Source organism: Aptenodytes forsteri, unplaced genomic scaffold (genome assembly GCF_000699145.1).
Source record: "Aptenodytes forsteri isolate BGI_AS27 unplaced genomic scaffold, ASM69914v1 Scaffold382, whole genome shotgun sequence".
Taxonomy (NCBI): domain Eukaryota; kingdom Metazoa; phylum Chordata; class Aves; order Sphenisciformes; family Spheniscidae; genus Aptenodytes; species Aptenodytes forsteri.
Window position 1 is genome coordinate 397849 of NW_008794625.1, and position 20082 is coordinate 417930.

Sequence of the window (20082 nt, forward strand, 5' to 3'; positions counted from 1 at the left end):
AAAAAAAGCATGCTAAAAAAAAGAAGTTCAAAGTGGTTGAGAAGTCCCTGAAACAAATTTGTATAATTACGATGCACTCCTATAAAGCTTTTATTTTCCCCAAACCCTGGTCCAATTAAAACTATTTGTGTTTACATGTAAAAATGGAATATATTTAATATGTTGGTATAGCTGCACTGTTCCATTTATGATTAAAACATTTAATATATCAGACTTGAACACCAACATTTTAAAATTTCTCATTCAGTTTATATTTACATATATTTAAGTTTGAGCTTGCTAAACTATTAAAGACAGGAATCAGATCCTGCTGGGTAGTGCTTCACACTACATTTAAGATCCTTATTTTTTTAAATTGTGATTCTACTTGTTTCACAAGTTCACACACTCTCTGCAGAACCTGTCTCCAATGCAAATTTCCTCATGACACTGTCCAATTAATAACTAATTACTTTACACAAATTATTTCTTCCACTAAGCAAATACCAGTCACTTCTGCGTGTTTTTGGTGGTCAGATCTAACTTCACATCCTCTTTGTATGCAAAGAGAAATATTTTTATAAAATGAAAATAACCTTAAATTTCAGTGAAATGTTATCCTAAAAATTAAGGAAATGCTTTCTGTGAAAAATATTTTAAGACAAACATATCAAAGTTAATTGAATTTCTCTATATGTTTTTCACCCCAAGACCTACAGCTGACATCTAGCAATGCTGCAACTAAATGTCCTTTAACCAATATGTTAAAGTTGCTCTTTTGTGTTCTCTTCCCACATCCAACATGTATAAACAGCATAAGAACATATAGTACACATTCAAGTCAATACAATCTCAGAGGCATTAAAATTAAATCCTTGACAGCAAAGGATTCCAGCCACGTTAAGTTTTAGATTATGCAATTCAAATATAGTTAAAGTCAACTCTATTCTCAAAATCACTTCTTTTTTATAAGAACTATCTTCAAATGACAAGAAATGTCTAATCCTCTCTTGCCACATACAAGTTTGATGTTTGTTTAGCCACACAGGAAAAACTGATGGCCAACCTCCTGACAGAACAAATCAGAAATAAAGGTTAAAGTTATACCAAGCTTTGTCTAACAGTCACTGGAGCATACGCAGCCATCCTCTGTGGTCTTAGTTTTTAAAATCTTTAGCATAAAGATTTCTTGTGTATAAATTCTCAGAAATGATGCTTCAAGGTAATAAACAGTTCATAGTATTGCAGTGTCCATTTAAATAAAAGGCTACAAAGTTGTCAGCACTCGTCTATACTTTCTTACACAGTCACATAAGTATTTTAAACCCAAGACGATCTTACAAAATTAGTTCAACATTTCTCTTAGACAAAAAAGGTTCCTACATTCAAAACTATAGGAAACAAACAAAGAGGATGGGATCAATTGGTATGAGGAGGGCAAGTTTGAACTGATTTACTTGAAGGTTATTTCTTCTACTGTGCTGGACCACTTCAAATATTAAGAACAATGCTAAAGAGCCACTGAGCAAAATTGCTAGAACAATTTATAATGCTGAATCATTACCAAAAGGAGATTTGAAGAACCATATGTACGTAAGGGGATTCTCAGTACTCATTAAACCACTCTACAAAAACCAGTAGGCATCAATGAAAGTTTCTATAGTTTATAAAGAAATATTTGAGGCATAAGTGCAAAATATGAGTCTTTCTTTTTTAAAGAAAAGCTATACCATCTTCAACAACGTCCTTACTGGGAAGAGATTGCCACCATTTAGAAAGAGATTCATTCACAAATGACTCTTCTAGAGCAAGAAAAACACATTTGTTTTTATGAACAGGATTCATCTTGCTGGATACAAGAGTAAAACCTTTATGGATCATCACTAGTTTTGAAGCAGCTTTGAAAACAATAGGCTCAAAGGCTATGTTTGTTCTTCACTGACTTGACTCAGGGAAACCAAGTTGTTTTCCCCACTGTCTTCAATCATTTCATTAAGGTCCATTTCATTGATTTCTTCATCATATGATGTATAAATATTGCTCTGTATATTGTCCTCACAAAAAATACATTCCTAAAAAGAAAAAAAAAAGAAAATTATAGACACACTTGTAAGTCAAAGGAGGGGAAAAAAAAAGCTTTTCCAAACAGTACATTTGCACACGATCCCTGATTCCAAGGGAACCTTTACGTCTGTGCTGCAGCTACCAGATATATCCCACTCCCCAACTCAACTTTCCCACACACAATCATTTTATAACGTGTAGTAAATCAATACAAGTACTTGAGAACTCTACTGGAAGCAGTCATGTCATAGATCACTTATAATGCTGACATTTTACATGCACTTCCAATCACCTTTTCCTCCATTTGATTGCTAACCCTGCAGTAATGTGTTCATGTCAGTTGCAGTGCTTAAGAGACTGAAGCAACTGTACACTTACACAAGTTAGATGCTATAGTATTAATGTTGCAGTAACATTAACATCAGGATTAGGATTCCACTGCAATTCTGCTACACTGACTTTTGAAATACTGATGTGCAAAGAGAGCCTCTGCATTTGATAACTTATGTACAAAAAAGCTACAAATGATCGAATGCTCAGCGAAAAGAGAATGCAATCAGGTATTTGTGTGTGAATAAGTAAAATACACAAACAACAAATAACACTGCAAGGATGCTTTGTTTTCTTTTTTGCTTTTCAAGCTATTAATTTGCTTATAAAATCAAGGCAAGAGATGATCCTCTGTGAGAAGTCTGATAGAAAAAAGGAACAGTGTACTCCCATTAATTTTGTACTTTCTAGAAAGCAATGGGCATAAATTTCTGTGCACAAAATAGAGATTTTTTTATGTAGTGAAGTTTCTGGCTGTATCGATAAAGAATTTCAAACAGATACACAGAAATTTAGAAATAGGAAGGGAATTTCTTGCACTGTATTCACCACTAGTTTGACTTTCCCATTGGAAAGACAACTTACGGTAAATTAAATCAAGCCAGAAACCACTGCATGGAAGTTTGAATTAATTTTTCTCTCTATGTAATTGACCAAGCTTTCATAGCAACAGGAATGGAGAAGTCTAACATAGGCAGCTAATAATTTAAGCACTGTATACATGCAAAAGTAACTAACTCATTTAAACTTACGGAATTGGCAACAGTTTTTGGCAGTCCACCTTGCTGGATCCATGGATGAACTTCAATAAGCTCTCTTTTTTGTTCTTCTGTAAATTTTGGCTGTAGTTTCTGCATTTGCTTTAATTTCTGCTTATCTTCTTTTAAAACTGTTTCCAAATCTCTAAAATAAAATGTATTTAGAAATTGAGCTTCAACAGTTTCTGGGCTTTATGCCTATATAAGGCTACACAGTCAAATACTAACATTTTTAAAGACTATTTTTGTTCTGGAATGTTAAGCTTACAGATTTTACATTGGACGAAAATTCAGTGTGGTTAATTAAATTTCAGCAGCTTTCTGCATTTGCAGACAGCTTTAACGCATCTCTGCTGGCTCATTGTCTTTTCAAATCCCATCAATGAAAACAGTTTTCTTAGAGCTATTCAGACAGCACCACTGGTGAAACCACCAAGAACTCCAGTTTCCCTCTGCTGTGGTAAGTTCCAAGTTCCCCTTCACCGGGAGGACAACCCAAAACAGACACTACCTGCACATATGAGATACTAAAGCAGAAGTAGTAAGATATGTTTAAGAAGGTCATCAAGAATGGATTAAACTTCAGGACTGAGAGGGAGAGATTTAGAAAACACTGCTCTATTTCAGCAGCCAAAGTGCTCTCTCCCCCCAGTGCCCCACCTTGATTCAGAAACTTAAAAACCCACACCACACCAAACATTTACAAGCTGTATACCTCTATAAAAGATGACAATAGAAAGCAAGTTCCAAGAAACCCAGTACTATCTCTGTTCCTTACAGCACACCTAAGAACGGGTTGGCTTTACACTTCTCGGGCATCACGCTCTGACAGCGAGCTTAACTCTCCTTCTCACAATATCCTGTTTTATAGCGTGTTCTCTTTGGCAGGCTTTGCTACTCTTACAGTCTGCTGGAATTCCCATCTATAGTTGTCAACCCTTCACGCTACAAAAACTGAGAAATGCCAAGTTATTTTTAAATCTAGGGAAAAAAATCTGAAGTTCTTACAATGCATTCTCTATTCCCCCCTGCCCCGTCATCCCTGTGCTTCTGTATTTTGAAAGCTTGTTTTCCTTCCCTTTCAAAAGACTTGTCTTTACTGAAACTTCCTATTCTTTTCAAAATACCATTCACTGCTCCCAAGAAATAGAAACAAGATAAAAAAAAATCTGCAGACTTGTGACCCTCCCCTCCCCCTATATCTGCTCTTTGCTATTGAAGCGGGGAATATTTTTTTATTTTTAAATAAAGTTTTTTCTATTAGAAACCTTATGACTTTTACCTTCTACTTCTTTGTCCTATTTGAATGGGAATTTATGGAGAAGAATGAACATGTGGAAGTTAACAACCCAGGAAAAAAAAAAAAACACAAGGCAGAGAAAGCAGTGTGCCACTGAATGTGGCTTCCCAAGGACAACAGCCAGGGAGTACAGAGCTTCCATGCTACGGACCATCATTAGATCTAAGCATACTTTCCAGGATCTATTAATCAGACTACAAGGATTTCTAGGCAAGTAGTTACAGATCACTAACTACAAAACAGCTTCAAAAAATATACACAGTTAATTTCAACTCAGGTAATGGATCTAAAAATACAGGTAAGCCTAATCAAGTAATTTTTACTTTTTGAGAACGACTTCTGTAGTGTACAAAAGATACAAAGGAAGCAAGCATTCTTCTTGACACTGAGCTAAACATTAAAACCGATATTGAGACAGAGATTCATATATTCACCGTGCTCCCCCAAACATATATACAGTTCATGAAGGACTACGACATTGGAATTACCGTGAAGGTATCTGGTAAGTCATCATAACAGCATCATCTGTGTTTGCCATCAAAAGCCATATAGGATCCTGAAGGACATATTTAATGAAGTGCTCACTTTCTTCCATTTCTGCCTTCATTTTAGTTTTATGATGATTTTCTGAGGAATCAATACTCCCAAAGTATTTGCTGGTATGACTAGTTTCACTACTACCTTGAAAAAGAAATTTCAAGTTTCATTATAAATTGTCAAATACATAGATTATCTGAATGCTTTGGAAAATAGAGAAGATTAAAAGAGAACTGAAAGTATAAATACAACCACTATTTTATTTCATTTTTTAAACAGAGGGAACTTCCACCCCTAAGTAACTGCATTAATATTTTTAAAACTCAAATTCTGAAGCTAAGTGTCCATTAAATTTCAACAGAATTAGCTTACTTAAGTTAAAAACTCTGAAATGAAACATGAAGGAGTACGGTATTTTCTCTTCATTATTCTGTCATACCTACGTAATATCTTAATGGCTATTTTACACTGGAAGAAGGTTCTATACTGTAAATCAAGCACAACAGAAAAACTTTCATGTTATATAATAAAAAAAGAAATCAAGACTAAACTATGCAATGAGGATTAAAGACAATAAAGATTTTTACATAAAGCACTTGAACATCAAGTGGTCTTTGCAATACCTCACACTCCAACTCTAAAATGCTAAGAGAGTACCCACTGCTGGTCTTACCTGTTCTGCTCCCTGACATGCCACAGCCATTGGATCCAGACCCCAGAGACTCAGCAGCTGCAGATACACCACTCCCTGAAGAAGCTGAACCAGTGCCTGAACATGCATCTTCTTGAAGTAAAATGTCAAGCAGGACACTAGACATGGAGAGTGCATCGCTATTTTGAGCATCCATTGGAGATTCAGCCTAGTGGTAAGAAGGGGAGGGGAAAAACATAAAATTAAAAAAAAAAAAACAAACGAACCCAAACCCAATAAACAAGACTATTTCATTACTAATCATTTACATTTAGTATTAATCCATTTCACTTTATATTCTAATATGTTTACACAGTTATTCGAAGACAGACAGCCACCAATAACATGTCAAGACCAACTGAGGAATAATGAAGTGGACCGATAGGCAGACAAGTGGTCCTTCAGTAAGACTGAGATTTCAATTCAATTTCTCTCAAAAAAAAAGTTTAGCGAGGAAGTAAGAAGGCATCTGCTATTCAGTTTTGACAGCTCTTACTGTCCTGGACAAGTCAAAATTTACCCAAGCCACCTAAGACGTACTTGCAGTTGCTCCTACTATAATCTACCTCAAAGAGATTTGCATCAACAGTCCATCACTGTTACTACTCTCAATGCATCATGAGAAGGAAGGTGTTCCCAGATGCAAGCTTCCTAGGCAAGATAATTTATTTGTATGTTTTTAAGGGAAAGAGCATTAACTATACTGATTTCTAACATAAGCAAAACCTCAATGCAAGCCAGTTTGAAGATTAAATATTAGAAATTAAGGTTGACAGAACTTAGCAAAATACATAATAATGGAAAGAACTAGCTTTATCCTTAACACATTCCTAAACAAATGCCTGTATTGTCCTAATTTTCCAGTAAGTGGTGAGGAAATTACAGAAAGTTACATTTTGCAGGTTTCTAAAGAATAGGAACTGTTTGAGGAAATTCAAAAGAATTTGCCAGCAAAATTGTTACTATTAAGTTTTGTTACCGAGCTTCTTTTAATCCAGCAGAGGGATCTCAGAGCATGCTGTAAGTTACCAACTGTCACAGATGCACTGTTATAGCACAGCACAAGTCAGAAGTCCTTGTAAGATTTCAGAGATGTTACGTAGTGCACAGAATACTTTAGTCCAAATATGGCTAAAAATAAAGTGCTCATATGATTTTAAATCTATCTCAGTGCTTTTCAATGGGCTTATCCATCTTCATAATTAAAAATGGAACAAAACTGTTTCAGGATGTATTTCCAAGCTTCCTAGTGTAACTTTAGAAGAACAACAAGGTAGTTTTAATTTTTAAAGGTTGACACTATCCTAATGATTGCATTTCATGTTTTATCCAGTCTGCTGAAGTTTGAATTTACTAACAAGTGTGAGTCCATCTCCTGGCATCATATCGACCAACTACTGTCTATCATTAAAAAATAGGTCCCACAAGTGAAAGGATTGAAAACGATGTAGCAGAGACAGGAAAATGGGGGGGGCCAGCAGGAAACCATTTTAGGCATCTCTACATATTAACAACTTCAGATATGTTCAAGAATGTGAAGACTTTAAAAAAAAACCCAAACCCATCAGCATACTTACTGGTAAGGATCCCTTTCCACTACAGTTATCAGTTGTCATGATTTTGCCTATGGCTGCTTCCTCACTTAAAGCTCCATGTAAACCCACAGGAGCTCCACTTTCAGCAGTTTTTGTGGTTTCTTCTAACTGTAGAAGATTCAGAGGAGAACTGCACCTTGATTGGAACAGAGGTGGCGAAGCCTGGTCTTGAAGACCCACTGACTGTGGAGTGCAGGAACGGGATGGCTCATTTCGTGGCTCTGTAACAGGAACCTTTTCACTCTCTGCTGGTGGATTATAATGGAATGGCTGTGTTGGAAAAAATGCCTGTTGTGGGAAAGGGCTGGGTGTAGCAAATGGTGGCTGTGTTGGAAATACTGTCTGTGAAGAGAAAGTGGAATGGGCAGGGAAGTTGGGTTGGCTATGGTAAAGCGTTTGAGGTAAGTTATTGTTCATCTCTGGGTAGACATAGTTGGGGAGCACAAGAGCTACGACAGGTGTCATGAGGGGTGCAGAGAACTGGGATGGTTGCATAGGGCAAGTATTTCCAGAGTCTGGCAATGGATTAAAACCAGAGAGAGAAGTCTCAGGAGCTGGTGGCACAGTCCCTGCTGCTGGAAAAACAGGCAGTGGATATGCAGGCATAACAGTGGGAAAAGACATCGCTGAATAGCTTGCTTGTGAAGTGTCTGATGGTGACCAAGCAGTAGTATTTAAACCTTGAAGAGGGAACCGATGGGGGAATTTAGTTCCAGAAGTTGTACTGTCCGAAGACTCCTGTGGTTTAATGCGCTTTGATTTTCTGTTCTTTCCACTTTTCTTCCAAGGCTGATCCATTCCAGAAGTGCCATTTCTTTGTCCACGGCCACCTGCAAAAAAACCCCAAACCAACCAAACAAAAAATGAACAAAAAAACCCACCCAAAAAACCCAAACCCACATGTCAGGAAAGATCCTACTTGCAATCTGATGGATCCCTTTCACCTTGTCATCCCTAGAAGTTGCTCAAAACAGCAGTTCTGGACTTAGCCTACCCAAATGGAAGCATTTGGGAAGGGGTCAGGTTCACTTTTACCTCTAGCGCAAGAGCTGAGCTAACTGGGCAATGAAAACCATGCTGACGCATTGTGGAAGAAAAGAGACCATCAGTGGATCAATTCAGGCTCAAATGTGTGTCACCCAAACAGCACAAAGCTGCAAAACAGTGGCTCCCAGAGGGGCAAACTTCTAATTACTCCAGCAATTACAATGAAAGCAGTATGGGACATGACTGAAAGCATTTCTAGAGAGTTAAGGTCATGCAGGTCCGTAACTGAAAAGGGGGGGGGGGAGCAGGAGGAGAGAAAGTACACATAAAGAAAAGAATTTCCTGAGGGGAAAAAAGCATGCTACCTTTACAACCTTATTTTAGGAGAAGTCTGCACCAAGCGACTCTTCCCTAGGCGAAGACTGTCAGTTCATCTGATTACAGATATGCGGAAATCCGTAAAATATCTTTGGGCACTAAAAGCTGCTCAAACTTTTAGTTTGTCTAAAGCTTATTTAGATAGGCTGAAAGTTTATCGAGTATAAAGAATGCGAGGGGACTAAAGGGTTCCATAACAGGTTTCCTAAATCAACCTGCATAACTGACTACACAATAGTGGAATGGGGGAAACTGTATGTAAAGCAGAGGGCTGAAAACAAAACAAAACCACAAACCTGAAAAAAGACAGATGGAAAGACAGAAGGAAAAGAAAAGCAAGGGAATACAAGCATAGATACAGTAAAGCAAACATGCTAAAGCATGTTTTCTGTCCCTTGAAAGTAGATGCATGACAGTAATAGTATAGTGAAAAGATAAAAATCAAAACATTAGTTACTAAAATGTCAGTTATTACATTAAAAGCTATATTCCACTCTCAATCTTCAAGAAAGACTTATCAGAACGAATTTTTTTGTGGACTTTAAAAAGAGAATGCAACTGTCACTATTCACAGTAGCCCCACAATATAGTTAAAAATGGAAATGCCCTCTCAACAGGATGTACTTCCTATATAAATACAAGTTTTATCATGAAAACTATTGCCATACCACGTTCACCAGGCCGTCCTTTTGGTTTATCTTGTAAGTAGTAATTGCAGTGGGACTGAAAGATATTAAATCTCTTGATTTCTTTAAACTTATTCAAAAAGCTCTGCTCCTCTTTTTGCGTATGTACTGCAAGGACTTCCTTTGTAAGTCCCAGTTTTTTAAATGGCTCCTTTTCTTGATTTACATGCGCAGAGCTGGATGGAGGGGCAAGAAGTTGGCCATCCAGGAGTTCTGCTCCACTTGGACCATCTTCTATCATTTCTACAGAAATAGGAGGAAGAAAATAAATCAAAATGAAGTAAAAAAAGCTCTGTATATGCATTTTTAAGCTATTACAATTCTGTAATAATTTTGCTGTAAGTTTAAGATGCAAATTCTGTCCCTATTTATTCCATTTCCATAGGAACATTTTAGCTGTAAGAAAATGTAAGTCACAAGCAGATACTAGCTGTTCACATCTGAAGTTTAAACTGGCTAGCAATGGCCATTTTGGAGAAAATTTATTAGCAAAAATCATACCTAATTCAGGTTGTGTCTTTTTGTCTCCAACATGAACAATGGTGCTACTGTAGCTGCACTGACTTGTGAGAGACACAACACTTTCAGGCTTGCCAGGTAAAGCCAAAGATGTTAAGTGAGCACCAACCACTGGGGGACCATTTGATTTACCAGATGCCTTCAACACAGCAGGATCTATTAAAAGAAGTAAAGTTGTAGTTTACTGAACATGAACAGGAGCGAATGCAAGTTATATGCTCCTAGGGTTGCAAAACAGTAGAGGCTAAACTGCGCTTGACAAGACACAAAAAGAACATTTTACTTTACTTTATGCATTCCACCAAGAACCTTTTAGGAATAGAATGACTTCTGAGCAACCAAATCCAATCCTCTACTGTCACATATAGCCAAACCAAATCTTTTTAATGAAGGACTTTTTTTTCTTTCCTGGTCTTCACTCTTCTTTCATGGCACAATTTTGGAAGAAAGTTTCTAGCCTCTTCCAGCCTAAGATTAAGTCCCACCCAGCTCCCATATTGTTGTACACTAATCTCTGTCATTAGCTGGTTATCCTAACAGCTTTGCTCTGAGCTTCCACCTATTTAAATTATCTCACCTGAAAGCTATACACAATAATTGAGCAGAGGTCATACCAGTGCCTCATAAAACAGCATTAAAACATTCCTTCTCTAGTAGGAATACTTGGCATAACACATATTTTAAGACCTAAAGTTTGCCTTTTTCCTGACTAGAGTATGCCAGTGGCTACATCGTTCTTAGTCATCAGTGCACCGAAAAGGTAGCAAACCCACATCTTCTCCTGTCAACTAGAACTGCATAGACTCCAAATGACAGCAGAAATAGTGGAACTAGCATCATGCAATTAGGAACACAATTTCTTCCTCTCTAGTTCTCAAGGCATTTCAATTCCTTCTACAGGACACTTCGCTCCTATGTATACTGATACCTTCCAATTTGATTCTAAAAGCTGCATTAGAACTTCTTTTTGAAGCTCATCGAGGAAATATAGACAAGATCATTCCCAAGACCAATTTCTGAGAAACTCCACTAGACACTTCCCCTTCAGCCTCATATAATGACAAGGTTGAATCAGCAAGTATCTCGTTTACATGTAGTTCTTTACTAGTCTCACAATTCTTGTACTAACGAAAGTACAAAAAGAACAGTTATGTTCTTCACTTTAGCCCCCCATCCAGACAGGGACTATATCAAACGCTATACCTAAGTCCTAACAAATTAAGGTAATGTTTTTTGCCTACAGCAGACTTTTTAGATAGCTATCCTCAGTAATACCCATCTTTTATTTTCATAGCTGGACATGCCTTTCAAATGGGTTCTTACTGAGAACAGTGCGATGCTGCATTTTACTACCCTCTCTTGTTCCTTTTTTTTTTTTTTTTTTTCCACAAAGGAGAAAAAGAAGTGTAATATGCATAGATGCTGCATTTTACTACCCTCTCTTGTTCCTTTTTTTTTTTTTTAATGTCCACAAAGGAGAAACAGAAGTGTAATATGCATACTTTTGTTGCAATTAATTAGCTGCCAGGTTCTTCAGCTGGTTGTTCTTACAAGTCCCAGCTGTGAAACAAACATCTTGCATTCGATAATGATTCAAGTCCTAAAACTCAAAATCCTGCTGTATTTTGTACAGTATAAATAAGCTTATTGCATCTACAATCCAGATATTCAATCAACTACTCATTTTTTTGACTGTAGGGGAGATTTTAATGGTAAGAGTTAGATCACCAACATCTAACACTGAGAAAACAGCTAAGAGGTCATGCCTAAGCTACACTTATCATTATTCTGCAAAGAAGTAACATCCAACTGGCTGCTAGTAAAAATCAATCAAGAAAAAGCTGTGATGTAGAGATACCTCCCAAGGGCTGCATAGCATTATCAGCTGGTTTTTGTTCATGAACTCCAGAATTCAGTGATGCAACACTTGATGAAGGTTCACATTTTCTTTTTGCTGTACCAGGCACATTACAACTCTCCAAGTACCTAAAATACAATGATTTAACAACATTAGATACGCAAGTCCTTAAGTCTAGAGGTCAAGAGTAATTTACACACTGGTTGCTTACCTGATGACACTGTCCAAACAGCTAATCTGTTGATAAGAATATACAGGTTGTTCTTTCCAAGCCAACTCTTCAGTAGTCACATTTTTAGGAGCAGCTGTTACTGAAGTATCCTTTCCTACTACATCTTTCACCTGACCACCAGGTCCATTTTGTTTTTCTGTGAAAAGAGATATTGCTATTATGCAATTATAGCATTAAATCCTTGCAAATTCCCCTAAAAGCAACAGTAAAAATTCTCATTTATACATCTTTAACAGGTCACAAGTTAACCACTGTAAAGCAAGTTAAAGAGGTTTGCACACTACTAGATGAACATTGTGTAAATATTTTCCCGTCCTTATGGATTATTGGGAGGTATGAAGTTTAGTTAGGTTGATGCATATGGATCCAAAGGGAATAGATATTATGGCTATAAGAGAATAGATATCATTAGAGTTGAAACACACTCAGTGTGAGGACAACTCTAGTGCCCTGAAGTTATAACAAATTATTAGAAGAATAACCTATTAATGTATGCAGAATTAAAATCTCATTAGTAAGATTTTCATTTATCAACTTAAATTCCTGAGGTTACAATGCAAACAGGAAAGACAACATCCGTAACATTTTCCTCCACCTAACAGAAAAGATGATGCTTGACTTGTATGAAAACATGAGCTACAATTAAGGTACTTCAAAACAACAGCTTTAGGACATGCCTTAACTGTGTGTTACACCATTATCAATTCAGACATAGCTGAACACAGTATTTTCCTGAACACAGGGGAGAGACACAAGACAATATAATTTTAAATGATAAAAATGCTGTCTTTATGCATTGATTAGAACTAAACTAGAAAAAAACCCTACTGTCATATTATACAAGGCACCAGCGCAATAGACTAATACTTAATCAACTTGCTAATGTCTTACCTGCAAAAGGCTCTCTCTTATATTCCAGTTTTGCTTTATTGTCAGTGAAAGTATGCTGTCCTTTATTTTTGACCTTACGGGCATCTTGACAAACCTCCTGAAAGCAGGTAATTAAACAGAGTTATTACAAAATTCTGACATAAAACATCATGCATAGTGATTCCTCAGTAGACTAAGTCTAACCTTAGTTAATCTCTATCTTACAATTAGTCTGATTACAGGAGAAATCCTGATGTATAGAATTTTATTGTGCAGCAGCAGAATTTTGGGAATTGGAAAGAAGAAATTTAAAGTATGGTTTTTGTTCCCAATTACTCTGTATTTTGTTTAATATGGTTGAATGACTTGGATAGGAAAATATAAAGATACATTACAAAGAAGACTTCAGAAAAAAAAACCAACAGTATCACTTGGTAAACAAAATATTGCTGCTGAGACTGAGAACTTTTTGTGCTAGAAGTTTAACCAAGCACTGACAGGATATTATAGAACTATACTTTAACAGTCTTCACTGTCTGTGGAAATAGTGAAGGAAAGATAGGTATCCATTTCCCTCAAAACCAAGATTTCCTTAAACATTACTTTTCTGCATAGCTCTGAAATGTATTAAGTCAAACAAAAAAAATCCAGAGACTTCATCTGCTTAAGCCACTAGTGTTTAAGGACTGAAAGCCAGGAAAGTGACCACCTCGGCAAGAGCAGCAGTCTGCCATGCCTGATCACAGAAGCAGAAATGGGATTTCAGAGAATTAGCCTATAAGCAATGTAATTAAGGAAAGGAAAATTCTGGCTTTCAGAATTAAACACAACTCAGTGAGCTACAACAAATTTGGGAAGAACAACAGGAAATCCAGAATGACTAGAGATGTTAAAACGTGCAGTTCCTTTCACTGCATCCACATACAGTACATTACTGTCCGTCTGATTTACTTTGCCTATGGAATAGTTCTGTTGAGCATAGGCACAAATTTATCACTGCTGTTTTGTTCAGACTAACAGAATTAAAAAAGTTACATCTCACTAGCAACTAGATGTAGCAGTGGCCCAATCTACAGTAGAGTTAAGTTTTAAGCTCAAAAAATTTTTATTTTATTCCATTCCATTTATTTCATTCCATATTATAGTGTATTTTTGCAACATAAAAAGTGATCAAGGTCAAGCTATCACTTGGTTATGCAGGTATTACTGCATTTTATCTTTTTAGTTTCATTTGGGAAAACAGTAATTACAGACTTTCCCTCCCAAAAGAAACTGCTTTCAAATATCCAGCTGGTTTTCCCAGAAACACAGCATGTAACATATAACGGACATTAGAATAAGCTAACACACTGTACAGGTTTAAATTCTTTATACATACTGACTTTCATGCCTATAACTGTGCTTCAGTACCCTGAGACTTCATCTACACCAGAAATGTTTATTCCCCTAGACAGAAATGTTTTTTCCATGTTAAACAAAAAAGAAAGATGACTTTTTCCTTTTACTTTCTTCCATCCCTAATTTGAAACGGTTATGCTAAAAGTAAAAAAACCCCACTTTTACTAGTTTGTTTTGTGCCACGTACTTGAATAAGAAAAACCAAACCTACTGGCTTATCCTTATGAGTGTCTTCATTATTATTTCCTGTGCTGTCACTGGAGGATGCCACACTCATTAAGTGCTCATGTGAACCATTGCTACCTAGACTTCCATAGCCACTGGATCCACTGTTGTGTACAGGCTGTTAACAACAACAAAAATAGATACACACACACATATCTCAGCACACCAGCTTTAAACAAAACTGAAATTGTTACCAGTAATTCCATGTGAGGAAAAAAGGATTTATTTTAGGTTTGGTTTGGGTTTTTTTGGTGAGGACTCCATAGCTGCATGAAATCCTTAAAATACCAACTGGAGCTTTAACATACTTCAGTAAGTCTTGTCTGGTAATCACAAGCGTAAGTAATTTCCAGGATTGTAGCCAGAAATTCCAGTACAGTAGTAGGCAGCTAAACAAAATGTCATGAAGATAAACGCCCTTTCTTCACTGGGAAATGAAAAGGGTAACATTAAAGCACATGCTGTACCTGCAATAATAGCCGATATATTTGCTCAGTGATTTCCTGAACACTGGGATGAAGGATTCTATCCTCTGTATAGTTGGGAGCGGCAAAGACATCTTCATTTAAGGGACCCCTGCATAAACCAAACATATCCCAGCTCATTACAAATGCAAGTACTTCAATTACAGAGACCCCACAACTTCAATTTACCATCTATATATAGTAAACAGAATCTGATGCTTATTCTATTGCATCTACAACCTTTGAATGATAAAATACATACCCTTACTCACTTTGAGCATGACTTCCCTCTTCTGAAGCAACTCTTGACTGTATTGGCAGAATTTGAAGGACTTCAAATTTCTTTTTAAAGCAGTTACAAATTTAAAAAGGAAGTAATTTGTACATATGATTTCCCCGCCCCCAACATCCCTTATGTCTTTCTTAAGGATCACTATGTAAACCTGAGGGGATAGAAAATAAAAATAAATAGATAAAAATCTTAAAGTCCCGGCTTGACTCACGTCCTAACTTTGTGTCTTCCAATAATAAATGAAACTTTTCGACTCCAAGGGTTGATGAAACTGGACCAGCTAGTGTCCATGGTTATATAATCTCCATTTCTAGTGCAAAACCTGATTGGTGAATAGTCAAAAGGCTGTCCTCCATACTGAAGTACTGTAATGAATGATTCAAAAAGAAATTTCAGATTAATATTTGCACGATTCTACTTAATGATTCAGGATTTTACAATGAATTGCAAAGGAGGAAGATGATATTTGAAGGAACAAATACCAGATACGTCTATACATTTAGAAATGCTGGGCTACCAGAATAAGCAGACCTTCATAATTTACTGGACTATGTCAAGAAAATCACCTTCAGAACACAACAAGCTAAAGATGATTGAAGAAACAGCTTTACATTTTCCAAGTTTAACAAATTAACATTGCCGGACTGGCTCTTTTTTCTTCTCTGTGAAATAAAAAAAGACTACCATTTAAAGTATGACAACTTCTATCATTGCATTCTCAAGGAAGTTTTATGTATGAAATATTCATTTACAGTCAATTAGACACATATGCTTCATATCAAACACGAAATTGAGTGATTTCTCATTTTGATCTATTTGCATTAAGAATCAAGTTATAGAGTAAAGGATTCAGTATTTACTTGCAGAAAAATCCATAGTCACAATTAATTTTCACCTCCTACTTGCTGAGGTTTTTGAAGTCATTGTTATTAACTTTTAGGAAGAAAAAAAATTCTGCCACAGTAAGAGACTACATACTTTTTTTGTGAATTGCTAGCATTAAGGGTCTGTCATTTGGGTGAAGATGCACCAAGACTGGTGTTCCTATTAAGTCCTGAGGTAGGTATCCCAACAGAGGTACTGCTCTGGTGAAAGAAAAGCAAAGAAAAAAAAATAAAAATCAAGTGGAATAAACGTATATTTAATCTTTAAAATGTTTCCATTTTAAGTTTTTTTTTCCCCTATAAAGAGAATGAAGAATTTTAAGTTTAAATTTGGGGAAATAGCAGTGCCAACTTAATAGCAGTAGTAGTCTTTAAACAAAGGGGGTTTTGTTTGTTTGTGGGGTGGTTAGGGTTTTTTGGTAACTTTATAAAACAATGTGATCAGACCAAATCAAGAAGTCTGCTACAGCAGTTCTGTCTTTTCTATGCTGCCTAGCTCTAGAGGATAAATACTTACCCTAATTTTAAAAGAGCATTAATAAAGTTTAATCTTGTAGAACTCTCATGAAGGTAAATAGTACCCCAATCTATCGGCTGGGGGCCAAGGCGAACGGTCACAGGATTACTATAGCTGAACTAGCAACGGGGTAGTTGACTAGGACTCAAGAAAACTTTCTCACAGGCAGGTTAAGAGTCCAACTCAAAGGAGCTGCAAGGAAGCAAGCTTATTAATTAAAACAGAGACTTAAAAGTAATGTTACCGACTTCCTGCACATTATCAATGACCACTTCTAATGATGTAAATGACTAATTTATGTGATGAAATAATTTTCATTGATCACTTAAAGCATTCATATTAAGGAGAAAGAGTGAAAGTTCACAAACGTCAGTTTGCACCTTACTCTGAAAGCTAACCGCCAAAAATATGCTTTGGAAAAAAAATAATGCATTACGTCAATACTACTCAGTAACGTTTAAGAAGTTGCCAGGTGCCAACAAGTCATCTTGTAAACTCAAAGCGCTGTATACCTTCCCCCCAGCCCCATTCACTGACAAAGGCCCAGGAGCAGAAAGATACTCAGGTATCTGAATAGCTTTAATGAAGAACTTAGCTGCAGTGCACCACAGACACAGGATCTGTGTTGTGTTGGAACTCAAAAGCATTACGGGACAAATGCCTTCAACATTGCACTTCCAATAACCCACTGGAATTAGATCAGTTCCCCCAAACAAACATACCCTTCTGGCAAAGACGACGAGATATTCAGGGGAAATGAGGAAAGCAACTAATGCTGTATTATTGAATCAATTAGTTAAATAATGAGTCTTAAAAGCTTGTGGATGATCTAAAGCAACAACTTTACAAAGCTGAAACTGGCATAAAGTGATATGATTTGGTATGAGTTTCAACACATTGACATTTAAAAATGCTGCCAAGTTCAAGGCACATAAGAAAAGTTATGCTGCTAGAGCAGTTTAAAATACCAATCAACTCTGAATGACTTCAGTTAGGACTTCCTCAAATAACGTTGTAAGAAGTAGAAGAAAACACGAGTTTTTGTTTGCACTGTTCCTATTCTTTGCCACCTGCTTTATGAAAGCCTGGCAAACTCTCATTTGTTTGTGCTGCGACAGAACACCTACCCTAAAAGGGATCAAATTTTAACCTGTTACTTATTAACCTAGTCAAAGAGAGATGCAAATTCAGTCACTCCTATGCACAAAAACCAAGTCCTCTACGCATTTTTATACTGATAAACTGGAAGAGTCAGGGATCTAGAATGTAAGACCGATGAGCGGAGATTGAGCTGGGCTCGCCTGTTCCAATGAAGAGGAGGCTAAGGGACGATCCAGGAGCTTCCCACAACTACTGGAAAGAAGAGTTAAAGGTGGAGTTAAATTTTCTTGTTGGTGCCAGACAACAGAACTATGGGCAATGGCCCCAGACTGCAGTCTGGAAAGCTTATGCTGGATATTAGGCAAAGTTTTTTTAACAAAGTGAGTAATGCAACACAGGAACAGTTTCCCATACAGATTGTGTAATCTGTTCTTGGGGGTTTTCAGGCATTATTGAGACAAGGTCACAGCTAACCTAACGTAGAACTGGGCAACGATTTCATTTCAAGTGAAAGAATGGAACAGAGACCTCCAGCAGTCTCTTCCAACCAGCATTTCTGTGATTGCATAATGCTGTATTTGAGAATGCTTAATTTACTATCTACTAGAGGCAGTACTTCAGCATCATTATGCTTCCTCATAATGAGTAAGTCAAAATAATTTAGAGTTTAAGTTAATAAACTCATTTTATGAATGCAAATGCACATATGGCATAAGAATGGCTGATGAGGACAGGCAGCAAGTTTAGTTTGCGTTTTATAGAATGACATTTAAAGTGTCAAAACAACATGAATAAGAAGCCTCTTTATATTCTTATTGCAAGTTAAATAGGAAAATGCTTTAAATTCATTTACTAAGATGACTCCACTGTGAACTATATAGAACTCCTTACACCCATCATACACATCAAGCATCAAATACATTTCAAAGACAAGTATATACAGGAATGATCCATTTAATTTCAGAAAAATATTTATTTTTACTTAACATATTCTGTGCAGAGATCCACTTGCAGAGTTAGGACAAATAAGCATTCTTCCAACCCATGAACACATACTGATTACAGAATTAACTTTATTTTATGCAAGTCAGGCAACAGTTTTCAGCGTTACATTATGAACAGTTCTCACCCGACAGCAGGTGTTCAGTTGTATATTTTTTAAATATTAAACTCCGCTTTCTCTAAGAATCTATTGTTTTGTGTATTCCACCTAATGCTGGAGAGCTTAAGAGTAATAAACTGTGTATGCATATTTTGGTCAACCTTTATCTGGCTGCCAATGATCTCAGGAGTTAAATAGTTAAAAGCATAATCAACCACACAGATCACAAGAACAGAAATAAATGAAGCAAAGTCCTAATATCAGACCAAGATGTAATCAACCCTCAGTGAGTGTTCAAAAATGGTATTTGAGAATAAGTGGTAACACCAGACTAACAGGAAAGAAGCTTCCATAGTAGCCATAGAGAAGGGATTTACTGTACTCGCTCCACCCAAACCCAAGAATAAGGGCAAAGCTCTCCATTCAGTAATCTTGCCATTTCTGTTAAGTGACTACTGGAAATAAATAAGCTGGGGGTGCGTGGCGGAAGGGACGCTTTACATTGTGCCATTAGCCTATTTGAAAAGATAAACCCAACCTGCAAAGTTGCAGTTGGCTTGGAGCACGTGCGGGAATGAGGGAGAGAGAAAAATCCATGAAGAGGACAGAACTATACTGGAGTAAGTAGTTCTTTTGTCAACTTAAGTTGTTTAGAGAGACTGTATAAATCATACCATGGAAAAACAGTTTGTCAGCATTACATTGTCTTCTATCCTGCAGAAACTCTTCACACTAAGACACAATGTCTGCACAAGTTATCCAAAAATAGCTGTACCTTAAAGTCAAAACTTATCCTCACCAATTAGCCGTTGTCATCTTCTATAGTAATCTCCAATAGCTACCTTTTGCAATTCCCGTTTAATACAAAACACGTGCGCTGCAGTAGTACTGATGTGCCTGACCTCTCTGCAGATAAACTATTTCAGAAGTCAAACAGTAATTACTTTTACCTTATTGATTCCAGCTTAGCCAAACTTCCCAATAACCTCCTTTCCCCCAATCCCTCTCTCTTCTGCTGCAGTTAAAGATTTTGCCAAGAACAGCATATTTCTTCAGAAACAAGAAGATTCGCACCCAAAAGATACCACAGAAATCCAAAATTGTCCATTATGCTGCTACTCTGTCTGCAGACATCCTCCCCATCTAGACCTACAAAGAAAATTTTAGCGTTCTTAGAATGCTTAAAAACAAGAGTAGGGGACAATCAGAAGTCAGATGCTACTACCGCAGCCAACTTAGTTTTCACTAAGGAGAAAAAAAGAAATCAAAATAAAATCCCGCACATAACACATCAGAAACCATCATGAAGAAAATA

The 20082-nt window shown here is 36.7% G+C and overlaps 1 protein-coding gene across 1 annotated transcript in view; it reads right to left on the reverse strand.

Moving 5' to 3' along the window:
- Positions 1 to 356: 356 nt before the first annotated feature.
- LOC103894033 (period circadian protein homolog 2-like) overlaps positions 357 to 20082 on the reverse strand; it is a 41276-nt gene continuing 21550 nt past the window's right edge. The window contains 14 exon segments of the mRNA XM_009273339.2: positions 357 to 2051; positions 3126 to 3276; positions 4920 to 5112; positions 5642 to 5828; positions 7237 to 8084; positions 9288 to 9548; positions 9807 to 9980; positions 11683 to 11810; positions 11894 to 12050; positions 12806 to 12902; positions 14394 to 14525; positions 14875 to 14983; positions 15375 to 15528; positions 16142 to 16248. Of these exon segments, the coding sequence (XP_009271614.1) occupies positions 1902 to 2051; positions 3126 to 3276; positions 4920 to 5112; positions 5642 to 5828; positions 7237 to 8084; positions 9288 to 9548; positions 9807 to 9980; positions 11683 to 11810; positions 11894 to 12050; positions 12806 to 12902; positions 14394 to 14525; positions 14875 to 14983; positions 15375 to 15528; positions 16142 to 16248 (2848 nt within the window). The 3' untranslated portion in view covers positions 357 to 1901.